The sequence below is a fragment of the Muscardinus avellanarius genome (assembly GCF_963383645.1).
Source record: "Muscardinus avellanarius genome assembly, chromosome: 4".
In the NCBI taxonomy this organism is placed as follows: Eukaryota; Metazoa; Chordata; class Mammalia; order Rodentia; family Gliridae; genus Muscardinus; species Muscardinus avellanarius.
In genome coordinates this window covers 89,118,305-89,131,992 of record NC_137789.1, presented here as the reverse complement: position 1 = coordinate 89,131,992, position 13,688 = coordinate 89,118,305, and the positions used below count along the sequence as shown (strand labels likewise).

Sequence of the window (13,688 nt, the reverse complement as noted above, 5' to 3'; positions counted from 1 at the left end):
GGCTGGTGAGGACTGGCAAGTGCAGAAGGAACTAGCACCAGACCATCCACAGAACAATCACATGCAGGAAAGACTCCCATCTAGACGGACCATTAACTTAAATCTTGATACCAGAACAAAATTTAAAAATTTTAAAACTTTTCCACAAACCATATGCTCTTGGTCATTCTTTTTTTTTTTTTTTTTTTCATTTCTGGGGCATTCTACCCCCAATCTATACCCCCAGCCCTATTTTTTAGTCTTTTTATTTTTAAATTGTTTTATTTTATTTTGGTGGTACTGGGGGTGGGACCCAGAGGCTTTCTACCTCTGGGCTATACTCCCAGACCTATTTTCTATTTTATTTGGAAACAGGGTCTCACTAAGTTGCTGAGAGCCTCACTAAGTAGCTGAGGCTGGCTTCGAACCCGTGTGATCCTCCTGTCTCTGCCTCCCAATGGCGGGGATTACAAGCATGCGCCACCACGCCTGGCTTTTTCATAGTAATTTTAAGCAATACTACTCATAATGTAATTTTTAAATGAAGGTAAAATTTGAAAGTGAAACAAAACCTATTTTATTTTATTTTTATGTAATTTTTATTATTTTATTTTTATGTGGAATATATTGAAAATGGCATACATTCAGACTCTGCTTAGTACACTCTCCCCCACTGATTCTCCTTCTTCCCCTCCCAACAATGAGTGTCCAGGTTAACCATACTATTATTCATTCTTTTACATATATTTGGATGTAGCTCCTCCATTAATCAACCTCAGCCTTCTTCCTCTCCTATCCTTCCAATCTAGTTATGCAGAGGTTTCCCCTCATTATCTGGAGTCCCTCTGGTATTCCTAATACTCCCTAGTTTTTGGTATACTAGAGAAAACATATGTCCCTTCTCTTTCTGTGCCTGGCTGATCTCACGTAACATAATGTTCTCCAGGTCTTTCCATCTTCTTGCGAATGACCTGATTTTGTTCTTCTTTAAAGCCGAGTAGAATTCCATTGTGTGTATTTCCCATAATTTTGCAATTCATTCATCTGTTGGTGGAGACCTAGGTTGGTCCCATATTTTGGCTATTATGAATTGTGCTGCTATGAACATGGGTATGCATATGTTACTGTAATTCTCTGATTTCAACTCCTTTGGAAAGATACCCAGGAGTGGTATAGCCAGATCATATGGTGGATCCATTCCCAGTTTTCTAAGGAATCTCCACACTCATCTCCATAGCAGCAGAACTAGTTTGCACTCCCACCAGCAGTGTAAAAGAGTTCCTCTTTCCCCACATCCTGACCAGAATTTGTTGTTATATGATTGTTTCAATATTTTAGGAGGAAATTATATCGCATTGCCATTGACACTCCTGCATCTGGAATCTGATACAAAAATAAGTGTGGCTTTTTGGGTATATTTAATTTAAGCTGCATATATACATACATAGATATATTTGAACGATCTTGTCTATATTTACTGATAATTCCTATGTTGCTTATTGAAAAATGAAAGTAGATTTCCCAAATACATTTGTCCTGCATTCTGCAAAATACATAGTTCAGTTGATTCGGATTTTCTTCATTATATGTAACAAGAAATACCAAGTGCTTTCTTTCTTTCTTTCTTTTTTAAATTGGTGCATTGCAGTCATACACCTTAATGGGGAACAAGATGGTAGAGGCATACATGCACATCACTCATTTAGCTCCTCCCCGATTCCCGATTCCCACCCCATTCCCTCCCAGCTCTCTCCTGCTCCTGCTTGGCTTAGTGGTTGACTTTGATATGTTTGTGAATATAAGTCCTCAAAAAGCAAGCACTTGGGAGGAAGGAAGAGGGAAATTCCCCAAACACATGCTTTTTGAGGTCTTATATTACAAGTAGAGAGTCAGTCGTTGTGAAATACACCTCTACTGGTCCAGCCTCAGAGCCCATCCATGTGTGTATCCTGCTCACTGCAGCCCTCCTCCCTGCCCATCGCCATGACAGCAATGGCAGCCCCACCAAGAGGGGAACCGGCAAAGACTTCACCACCGACTGGTCCATTGTTCCTACAATTGGGTTTAGGGGTTTCATGAAACCCCTTATGGTATTGAGTGGAACTGTTGTACAGAATAAGTGCAGTGGATACTTCTCTTTTCTTTCTGGAGTCATTAAAGAAATTGCAGTTGGGGAAATGAAAGTTGATATAATACTAATTATAAACACTAATATAACAGTGATTTATTACAAATGAAGTAATCAACTCCACAATGTATCTAAAACCACCTGGAAATGAATAAGAATGCTTATCAAGGATCTATATCACTTATCAGTGTAAGTATTAAATAGGGGCCTATTCAGCTAGGAGCTCAACATATAAGAATGTACACAGTAGTCAAACAAAAGCTGTGCAGCAGGTGATCCACTTACCCCTGCAAGGCTTTCTCCCCGAACCAGTCTCCTTTGCCTAAAGTTCTAAGAAATATGGGCTCTTCACTTGGCGAGTCTTCACGCGTGACATTTACCTACAAGGAGAAAGAAAATCTAAATCCACTGCCAACCCAGCATGGCCAAGCGAGCACTAATTCAGAAGGCTGACTTCACTTCATCTTTCTTATTCTAATTTTTTTATTAAGAATTTTTTGTGTGTGGTTCTGGGGATTGAACCCAGGAGCATTCTACCTCCTAACTACATCCCCAGCCCGATTTATTTTTATTTTGAAACACTGTCTCACTAAGTTGTGGAGGGTCTCCCTAAGTAGCTAAGGCTGGCTGAGCACCTGTGATCCTCCTTTTTCAGCCTCCCAAGTACTGGGATTACAATGTGAGCACCAGCACGTAAAGCCAGGCATGGTGGCACACTCTTGTGATCCCAGTACTTGGGAGGCTGAGACAGGAAGATTGCAGGTTTGAAGCCAGCATCAGCAACTCAGTGATCTCAGAAACCTAGAGAGACCCTGCTTTAAAATAAAAAATAAAAAGGTCTGGGAGTGTAGCTCCAAGGTAGAACGCCCCTGGGCTCGATCCCCAGTACCACATAAATAAATAAATAAATAAATAAATAAATAAATAAATAAATGTAAAAATAAGGAAAAAGTTTACATTACCACTTACATGGTCAAAGAATAATATCACAAATTCAGTGTGACCACAAGAACTTACCCCAATATTCTGTTATTATTTCAAGTTGTTTTCAAGAAATAGTATATTATTTAAAAATTAGAATTTCACACAGTCCTCATCTATTCTCATTTTCTACCTTTTATGAGGCAACCACTATAGTTAATTTAGTCAGCATTCTGTCAATAAGTATGTTTTTCAAATAAAAGAAAAATTCTTTGCCATCTTCTACAATATATAATAAGCACCCGGTAAACTGCCATAAATTGTTTTAACACAAAGCCTCATTATTGCCAAGATTCCCAGCACGTGCAGGACTTGAGACATGGGTGACAGTCCACGGAAGGCAAGTAATAATATTTTCTTGTTGCATGAATGAAGACAAAGAATAAGTTGTACTTTCACATTAACTCACTTCAGCCTCAAGCTCACTAATATGCATAATACAGTCTAGGTGTCATGCAGAAAGGTTAAATGGTTAAAATTCACCTACCTGGAAAATGTAATAAAGTAGAAAAACTAATCTCTTGAGACAACGCTAGATACTTAAACACACTTATTACAAAGTTATGCTTCAGATTTCTGCATCTGGAGACTGGATGTCAATGACCAGAATTTTTATTAGTATTAGCAGTCTATGTAAGGTGAGGGAATTCAATTCTTATTCTCCACTGATCCAGCTGATCAGCCCTCCACAGTGTTTCAAACCATGGAAATTTCATTTTTAGCACTTTTAGTTACCACAAAGCTATATTATAGAGGCACTAATTTGCATGTTGATGAAGCTTTTACAGATGTAGAAAGTTCAGTAGGGGATCTTATAGTCTTATTTAAAATTAAAGTTCCCAGGTCCTTTTTCTGGGGATACTTATTTTTCCATTTAATATATGTAGCTAAAATTCACTTCCTCCATTTGTGGAGTATCCTATTGTATAAACATGATGCAAATTATTAATTCTTCTATAAAAGTAAATGTAGGCTGCTTCCAGTTTCCTTTTTACCTCTTGTTTTGGTGGTGCCATTACCAGTGTTCTTATGAACACCCTTGCACATGTTTGCCGATGTCCATGGGTAAGAGTTCCAGGGGGTTAGTGCTTATGAATGAAGAACAGGTTTACATTTGTATAAATACAAGTTTCATTTGTATCACCAGTAAATGAGAGGTCACATTATGCTATCTGATCATCAGCACTTGGTATAGCGAGACTGACTGTTTTTCCAGGAAGTTATGCATTAGATGTTATTCTCTTGAATGTTAATAGAGGTAGACCAATTATTCATATTATTTTTTGAGCCACTTGTGTTTCTTTTTTAAGTGATGTGTTTGATTATCCTTTTTGCCTACTTTTCAGTATAAAATATTTGTTATTATTGTTGGTTCCTTTTTAGTTTATCTTTTAAATATTTTATGATGCCTTAGGAAAAATATGAAATTTAGTGTAATCACAATAAACCATTTTATCCCTTATTCTTTGTATTAAAAAAGATCTCATTTAGAAAATCTTTCCTAGCCAGTCATGCTGGCACATGCTTGTAATCCTATATATTTTGGAGACTGAAAGAGGAGGATTTCAGGTCCAAGGCCAGTCTCAGCAATTTAGCAAGAACTAGTTTCAAAATAAAAAATAAAACAGACTGGGGTTATAACTCAGAGGTAGAACACCCATGGATTCAATCCCTAGTACCAAAAACAAGGAGAAAAAAGAAATCCTTCCCTATCCAAAGATAATAAACACTTTGTCCTAATTATAATTTAAAGGGTTTTTTTTAATACTTAAGTCTGAATTAACTTTTGTGTATGGTGTGAGGTAGGCATTCAGTTTTAATTCCTTATGTATAAGCAATTCTTTTGGTAACTCTCTTTCCCATGATGTCCTAAATCAAGTTTCCACGTGATTATGGATCTTTATTTGGGTTCACTATTTTCATTTTCTGATCTGGTCCTAAGTCAAAGCAAGTTTTTTTTATTACTATAATCTTACAAATCTAAGTCTCTACTAAATTAACTCCCTATGTGTTCCTTTGCCTTTTAGGAGTTAGGCAATGCTGGGCTTTTGCTCTTCATCATAACTTTGCAAATAAAATTTCCTTGTAAAAGACTTGAACATTTTTATTAGTTATAATCCTAGATACTTGATTTTATAAATGATTTTAAAGTAATAGTTTGTTATCAACATTTAGAAATGTACATATATTTGAATTATCTAGTAAAATTTATTTTTCTTCTTGTTATAAGTTCTATGAATTAGACACATGTATAAATTTGTGTAACTTCTGCCATAGATACAGAACAATCCTATCACTTTAAGAAAAGCCCCCTTGTATGTGTTTATAGTTCCATGCTCTCCACACCCTCCTCTTAGCAATCAAAGGCCTGTTATACATCATGCTAGTTTGATCTTTTTGAGGATGAATAGCATAGTATTTAACTGAACCTTTCTCACTCTGCGTAGTGCCTTTAAGATTCATTCACATTGTTGTATACTTAAATACTTTATTCTTTTTCTGTTGAGTAGTATTCCATTAAATGAGTAACCAGTTTCTTTAACCATTTACTTGCTGAAGGAATTTAGAGCCTTTGGCAATTATGAATAAAGATAATATAAACATTGATAAAATTTTTTTGTGTGAAAAAAATTGATATAGTTTTGTGTGGTTTTTTTGGTGGTACCAGGGATGGAACCCTTCTACCTCCGGGCTACATTCTCAGACCTATTTTATATTTTTATTTTTGGAAAGAGGGTCTCCTAAGCCAGCACAGCTGACTTCGAACCTGTGCGATCCTCCTGTCTCTGCCTCCCAAGCATGGTGATGACAAGTGTGCGCCACCACGCCCGACGTGAACTATATTTTTATTTTTCTAGAATAAATAACACAAAGTATGAGTGACTGCTGGCTCGAAACTGCCTGGTGGGTGTGGTGGCACATAACTGTAATTATAGTACTTGGGAAGCTGAGAACAGAAGATCACAAGGTTCAAATCCAACCTCAGGAGTTTAGCAATATCCTCAGCAATTTAAGAAGACCCTATTTCTTTCTTTTTTTTTTTTTTTTTTTTGGTGGTACTGGGGTTCCTGGAAGCCCTTCTACCTCCGGGCTACACTCCCAGACCTATTTTTACATTTTTATTTGGAAACAGGGTCTCCTAAGCCAGTGCGAGGCTGGCTTCGAACATGCGCGATCCTCCTGTCTCTGCCTCCCAAGCGCGGGGATTACAAGCGTGCGCCACCACGCCTGGCTGAAGACCCTATTTCTAAAGCAGAAAGTGCTGGGGCTGAGTGAAAGTAGAATGATCCTGGGTTCAATCCTAATGCAAAAACAAAAGAAAGAGAGAAAGAAAAAGAAAGAGATAGAGAGAAAGGAGAGAAAGAAAGATGGATGGAAAGAAAGAGGAAGAAAGAAAAAGAAAGAAAAAAGGAGAGAAAGAAAGAAGAAAGAACAAAAGAAAGAAAGAAGAGGAAGAGGGAAAACAGATAAACTGCCAATATGTTCAGCAGCACGGCTTAATCGTTTCGCGTCCCCACTAGTCCTGCGCGCGCTCCGGCTGCTCTCTACCCTCACTAAGTTTCAAATGGTTTTTGTTTTGTTCCCCCTCCTCATTTTAGTATCTGAGGTTTTCATTCCAATCTCCTAATGACCAGTGATATGGAAAATCTTGTCATGTATATATCTGCCATTTTTATACCTTTGTTCTTTGTCCATTGATTTTAACTGGGCAGTTTGAATTCATACTTTGGGGTATTTTTTTATGCCATCTCAATACAAGCCTTTTGCCAGATATGTTATTTGCAAATATATTTCTTTGCTAGTAGTTTACCTTTTTATTCTCTTAATGTGTGTGTGTGTGTGTGTGTGTGTGTGTGTGTGTGTGTGTGTGTGTGTGTTACTGGGGATTGAACTCAGGGGAATTCTACCTCAGAGCTACATCTCCAAGCCTATTTTATTTTTATTTTTTAAGCAGAGTCTTGCTAGGTTGGTGAGAGTCTCACTACTTGCTGAGGCTGAGGCTGAGGCTGTCCTCAAATCTGCTATCCTCCTGTCTCAGCCTCCAAAGTACTGGGATTAAAGGTGTATGCCACCACACCCGAATATTTCGCTGAATAAAAGTTCATAAATTTGATAAAACCTGATGATGTAAAACTTTTTCATATATTGTGTTTTCGGTATCATGTCTAGGAGCGTCTTTTTTTTTTTTTTTTTTTTGTGGTACTGGGGATGGAACCCAGGATTATTCTACCTCCAAGCTACACTCCCAGACCTATTTTTTATTATTTTTTTTCCTTTGGTGGTACTGGGGTTTCTGGAAGCCCTTCTACATCCGGGCTACACTCCCAGACCTATTTTATACTTTTTTATTTGGAAACAAGGTCTCTTAAGCCAGCGAGGCTGGCTTTGAACCTGTGCAATCCTCCTGTCTCTGCCTCCCAAGTGTGGGGATTACAAGCGTGCGCCACCACGCCCGGCTATTCTTTATTTTGAAATAGGGTCTCACTGAGTTGCAAGGGCCTCACTAAGTACCTGAGGCTGCCCACGAACCACAATCCTCTGGTCTTCTGAATGCTGGGATTACAAGCATGTGTTACCACACCGGACTTCTAGGAGCTTTTTTACCTAACTCCAAGTCATAAATATTTTCTTGTAAACATTTTACTTTCAAATCTGTGATCAATTTTTAATTTAATTTTTATGTAAGTTGTAACGTTTAGGTCAAGTTTTGCTCATTCTCTTGCCTGTGGCTTCCTAATTGTTCCAATACTTTTTGTTGAAAAGACGGTCCTTTTTCTACTCACTGGTTGCTCAGTTATATCATTATGGCACACTGAAGATGCCATCTGAGAATTTCTATTATGAATGGATATTGCATTATCCAATGGCTCACTGAATTTACTGACAAGATAATGCAATTTTTCTTTTTCACACTGTTAATATGATTTAAATTGAATTATTCAGCTTTTTCAATATCTAAGTCATAGTAACAATACTAGCTCTGCAATGTTCATTACAATCACCATATAGCTGTTCAGCTATTGCAATGTGGCTATTGGTACTGAGAAGTTAAATAGTTGAATTAGCTAATTAACTTGGTTAATTATTAAGTTATTAGTTTATTAATTTGTTGTGGTACTGGGGGTGGAACCCAGGGGCCTTTCAACCACCAGGCTGTATTCCCAGACCTATTTTATACTTTATTTGGAAACTAAATTGCTGAGAGCCTCACTAAGTAACTGAGGCTGGCTTCGAACCTGTGCGATCCTCCTGTCTCAGCCTCCCAAGCACTGGGATTACAAGCGTGCACCACCATGCCCGGCTTTAAGTTATTAATTTAATATAGTTGATTATAAAATTAGTTCATTTTAATTTAGATAGTAATTGAAACTAATGGCCACTGAACTAGCCTGTCCACCTATAAAACACTATTATTAAAAATATATATTGAACAATGATGATCTAACTAAAGTCTTACTAATTGTAATAATATATCTGTCTATATAAAATCATTATCGAAACAAGTACCATGTCTTCATTTCTAAATAATATACCTTTATTTTTCTTTTTAAATTCAATATAGCCTTTACTTACTTTGTACTTTCATTGGTACATGTAATTATACATCATAGTAAGGTTCAAAGTGCTACAAACACATGTGCACACAGCCCCTGGTGTATTTCCCTCCACATTTACCCTGTTCCTACCTATTTCTTCTCCTTGCACATTAGTTGGAATGGTAGTGGTATCTTTATATATGGACTTCACATTTTTTTGAACTGTTTTTCCCTCCTTCCCCTCCCCTTCCACATTCTATGACTTCTCCACTTCTCTGAAGTCTCTTGTTTCCTCTTTTCTCTCCAGCTTCCACATCTGAGGGAGAACATGACTCCTGACATCTGAGACTGACTAATCTCATTTGACCCAATACTCTCTAGTTCCATCCATTTTCCTGCAACTGACATAATTTTGTTCTTCTTTATGATTAGGTATAATTCCATTGTGTGATTTTCTTTATCCATTCATCTGTTTATGAGCACCTAGGTTGGTTTCTTAATATGGCTATTGGAAATTATTGTGTGTTGGAACAAACATGGTATGTAGGCACACGTCATTCTATTATTCTGACTCCAATTATATTTTGGAAGGATGTCGGGGAGTGGCATACCTGAGTATATGGTGGGTTCTACTTCTAGACTTTTGAGGAACCTCCACACTGACCTCCACGGCAGCTGTATTAGCTCGCAATCCCACCAACAGAATAAAAGGATTCCTATTTCCCCACATCCTCACCAGCAGTTACTATTGTTGGAATTCTTGATGGCTGCCATTCTAAGGGGAATTAGATGAAATCTCAGTGTAGTTTTGATTTTCACTGCCCTGGTTGCTAATCATGTTGGACACTATAAAAGCTGGGATGCCTAGAACCACACTGAATAGAAATGGTGACAACCGGTACCTTTATCTTCTTCTTGATCTAAAAGGAGCTGTTTGTAAGATTTTACTATTGTGAATATGCAGACACATGTATGCATAAAAAATTTCTGTAAGACAACATTTTCCATATTCAAAAATACTGAGCATTGTGTTGAGTTAGTTGATTTAACCATTGTATTTAAGCACTGGATAATTCTAAGAAGCAAAAGCATCTACTTTAAAATGGCATTTAAGCCGGGTGTGGTAACGCATGCTTGTAATCCCAGCATTCAGGAGGCTGAGACAGGAGGATCGCCGCACAGCCTCCGTTACTTAGTGAGGTCCTTTGCAACTTGGTGAGAACCTGTTTCAAAATGAAGGATAAAAAAGTAGGGCTGTGGGTGTAGCTTGGAGGTAAATGTCCCTGGGTTCCATCCCCAGTACTAAAACAAACAAACAAACAAACAACAGGGCCTGAAGAGTATCTCAGAGTAGAATGCCCCTGGGCTCCTCTCCAGTACGAAAAAAAAAAAAAAGAATTTAAAAGAAAATTGTTGAAGGTGGTATAAAAGGTCTATTGAAAAAATGAGATGAGTCCAAATGTATGTAAATTATTGGAATTCTGATACTTTGTCCTATGATCCTGTTCACTTTTGGTTCCACTTATTTATGGAGAATTTGTTGTTGTTGTTGTTGTTTAATGCAACACTAACAGCAAAGACATACACAGAATTCCTTGGAGCTTCCCACTGGGAGGAAGGAAGTCAGGTTCCCTGGCCACTGGAAAGGACTAACAAAGGGCAGAGAACCAACTTGTCCACCCCACACGGCACCGGGGGCTTTGGACATCACTACGGCAAGCAGTCCGTCTCCAGCTTTAGACAGATGACCTTGTGGAGGTTTAATGTCAGAAAACAAGTAGTTCAAGGTTTCTGTCATAATGTGTCTCTCTTTGTGCGGGTTACTTAATGGGATAATATAAACTGCTTCACATTTGCATAAATGGAACTGAACACGGGGAAATCCATTTGCAGCTCTGAGGCCCCTGTTGGGTTTCTCCTTCTATCCAAAGTACTTTCTAAGAAATAGCCTATTCAGTGGTAACAAGAAAAATATCTTCACCAGGGTTACCCTTTATAAATTTTCTAAATGCATGGGAAAACAGGGTTACATCAGTATACCCAAAACAAGACACGATTTTAGACAATCCCAATTCTGAAACATGTTTGTCTGCTAAACTTAACCTACTGTATTATTACTCATTTCTTTCTCCAATTCCTTATAATTGAAACTTAATCATGCTCATTTTCTATTTCTTATAGTAATTCTAACGCATTAATATTATAATTAATATAATTATTACAGATACAACTAAGGGTCATAGCAGCTAACTTGTGCAACCTAAAAAAACTAAGGAAAAAAATCTATTCCTGTTTTTGAAAAAAATCTTGAAAATGTCAAGAGAGGGTAATATTACTATTTCTGCTTAACAATCCTCATATTGCGCTGAAAGATTGTCAAGTGAATTGATTCCTGAGGTATAACCTCCATGTTGTTTCTATCCTATACATTATGAAACTCATAGGACGGCACCACTAATGTGATATTTCCAGCTAAAACTGGTTTCAAACCACTATTTCTTTCAGTCAATGCTGGAAATTTGCAGTAACAGGGTAATTACAAAAGCTTGGCGGACATCCATTTTACTGGGTAAACACAGTATTCCATGATAACAAAGCGTTAGCAATGTAGTAAAGAAAATATAAATCCAGATCATTGGGACAAAAAGTCCTCTCATAACCAATGAAATAGTTTATATCCATGAGGTTTTTCAATTTTCCCTCATTCTTTAGTCAGTGTTAACCAATAAAACATGAAATGGTAAGTTCTAAAAATCTATTATCTAAACCATAAGCCGGGCGTGGTGGCGCACGCTTGTAATCCCCGCGCTTGGGAGGTGAAGACAGGAGGATCGCTCAGGTTCGAAGCCAGCTGCGTTGGCTTAAGAGACCCTGTTTCCAAATAAAAAAGTATAAAATAGATGTCTGGGAGTGTAGCCCAGAGGAAGAAGGGCTTCCAGGAACCCCAGTACCACCAATAAACAAATTAATTAATTAATTAATTAATATACCATAACATACTAACATTTTTATCCCACAACATTGAAATATACAAGATATAATTTTAACCCCAACTGTGTTCATGCAGATTATTTTATGATGCCATTTAAGGAGCCAAGCACTTTCTCCCATTTCTGTTCTAGACTTTCAGATACCAGTCAACAAATGGGCATGATAAAAGTATAAATACTGTCTGGTGTGTGTGACATGCCACTGATATAAACAATGACATATGCATATTTCTGAGCCAAAATTAGTTCAGAGGATTATCTAAAACATGGTATCCAATAATACTTAGGATCATTCATACATTCTGTTTACTGTGGTTCTGTAAATCTATGTGAGCTGTAAGATGTCAGAATCAGTCAGTATTAAATTAAAAGAAATAAGTTTACTTAAATTTTAGAGTGACAATTATAAATGTGAAATCTGGCATACAACTGTAACTGGGAGTAACGGTGCATCTGTAATCCTGGTAGTTGGGAGGCTGAGGCAGAAGAATCACAAGTTCAAAGCGAGCCTCAGCAACTTAATAAGATTGTGTCTCAAAATGAAAAAACTAAAAGGTCTAGGGGCAAAGCTAAGTGATATAGCAACCCTGGGTTTAATCCCCAGTACCCAAACAAAACCAAAAAATTGGCATATAAATCCTCTCTACATTTATTTCCCTTCCTATATGTTTATGCATAGTGTGACAAAAATGAGAAAGTTTTACAGCAAATTCAAAATTAGTGCCAGTGGTTCATTATAGTGATGTTACTGCTTATAAGTAGTGGATGACTTCTTAGGTGCCCTTAGTATTGTTTTTATCATGTAGTTTAAGTATGGAGACCTTTTTTGTTAGAAATAGTTTGGTGGTGCTTTTATGGAGATCTCCCTATTAACACAGACATACCAGTGACGTTTGGTATCATGATTACTAGTGTTCAGGCTAATTACTGGTCTTCAAAATTACTTTCTTATTTCCTTCTGTATCAATTATTGGGAGATCCATCCCTCAATATTTATCCCTTAGAGGTAGAAGATGGAAAAATTCAGACAGCACAAGCCTCGGCAGGCGTGTTCCTGTGGGGGTGCTGAGGTACTGGGCCACCAAAGCTTACCTTTCCTTTGCTGATGATGAAGAAGGTGTCCCCTCTCGCACCTTGCCTGATAATATACTCCCCATTTTCATAATGAGTCTGAAAAATACAAACAGTAAGAGAAAAAAATATTAAGAAAGGAGTGATCTAGCACACAGCTCAACCTCTTCAAACATCAGCCCCAGGGATGCATTCACCCTGACAGAATTTTAACCAGGCATAGAATCCATCCTGATTTAAGAATGAGTAATAGTCAATAAATGAAATAATCACAAAGATATCACATCTATAATACTCACTTTTAAAACTATTTTGTGAATGTAATTTTGGGGTGATTATATTTCTATTTTTTAGTTCATTTCAATTGTTTGATAAAATATTCTTTATCCTACCAACTAAGCATGAAATAAAATAGAAGAGTTGCTAATTGAACTGGTATTTCTGCATTATTTTATTTGTCCTTTTAATTTGGTTTTAGTATTCTCATAATGACAGTCTTTCTTTTTCTTTCCTTTTTCTATCTTTCTTTCTCTCTTTCTCTTTTCTCTTTCTCTATCTTCCTTTCTGAAAAGTTGTGAGTTAGGTAACTCTAAAACCCACAACTTTTTCGAAGGCACCACCTCATGGTTTTTTGTTTTGTTTTTGCCCAGTACTGGGGGTGGAACCTATTAGGTTTTTAGGCGCAATAAAAAGGTGAGAGAGACCTGGTACGCAGAAAAGAAAATTTTAATGCGGTCTTCTCTCGGGATAAGGGCTGGACTGCTGAAGACCTCTGAGCTCCTCCGTCGCTGGAAAGGAAAGGGCCTTCCTTTAAAGGTTTACGTCTTGTGGGTGGGGCTACGCGTGAAACACCGCCCTCTCGCGATATCGCCCAGCCGCGTCTCCTCCTTTTCTAAGGTCCCGCCCCTGCGGGGAGGGACCCAACCTGTCAGAACTCAAGGGCATCTACCTCTGAGCTACACCGCTAGCTCTATTTTTTAGTCTTTTTAGTTTTTTTGAAAC

At 37.5% G+C, this 13,688-nt stretch overlaps 1 protein-coding gene across 2 annotated transcripts in view; it reads right to left on the bottom strand.

Moving 5' to 3' along the window:
• The window catches only part of PRKG1 (protein kinase cGMP-dependent 1), a gene marked incomplete at both ends in the record, with an annotated part of 1,321,419 nt that overhangs the window by 202,170 nt on the left and 1,105,561 nt on the right, over nucleotides 1-13,688 (bottom strand). For both annotated transcript variants that reach the window (XM_080693971.1, XM_080693970.1), the window contains 2 exons: nucleotides 2,393-2,487; nucleotides 12,708-12,785. In XM_080693971.1, coding sequence (XP_080550097.1) covers nucleotides 2,393-2,487; nucleotides 12,708-12,785 — 173 coding nt within the window. The remainder of the gene's footprint in view (nucleotides 1-2,392; nucleotides 2,488-12,707; nucleotides 12,786-13,688) is intronic.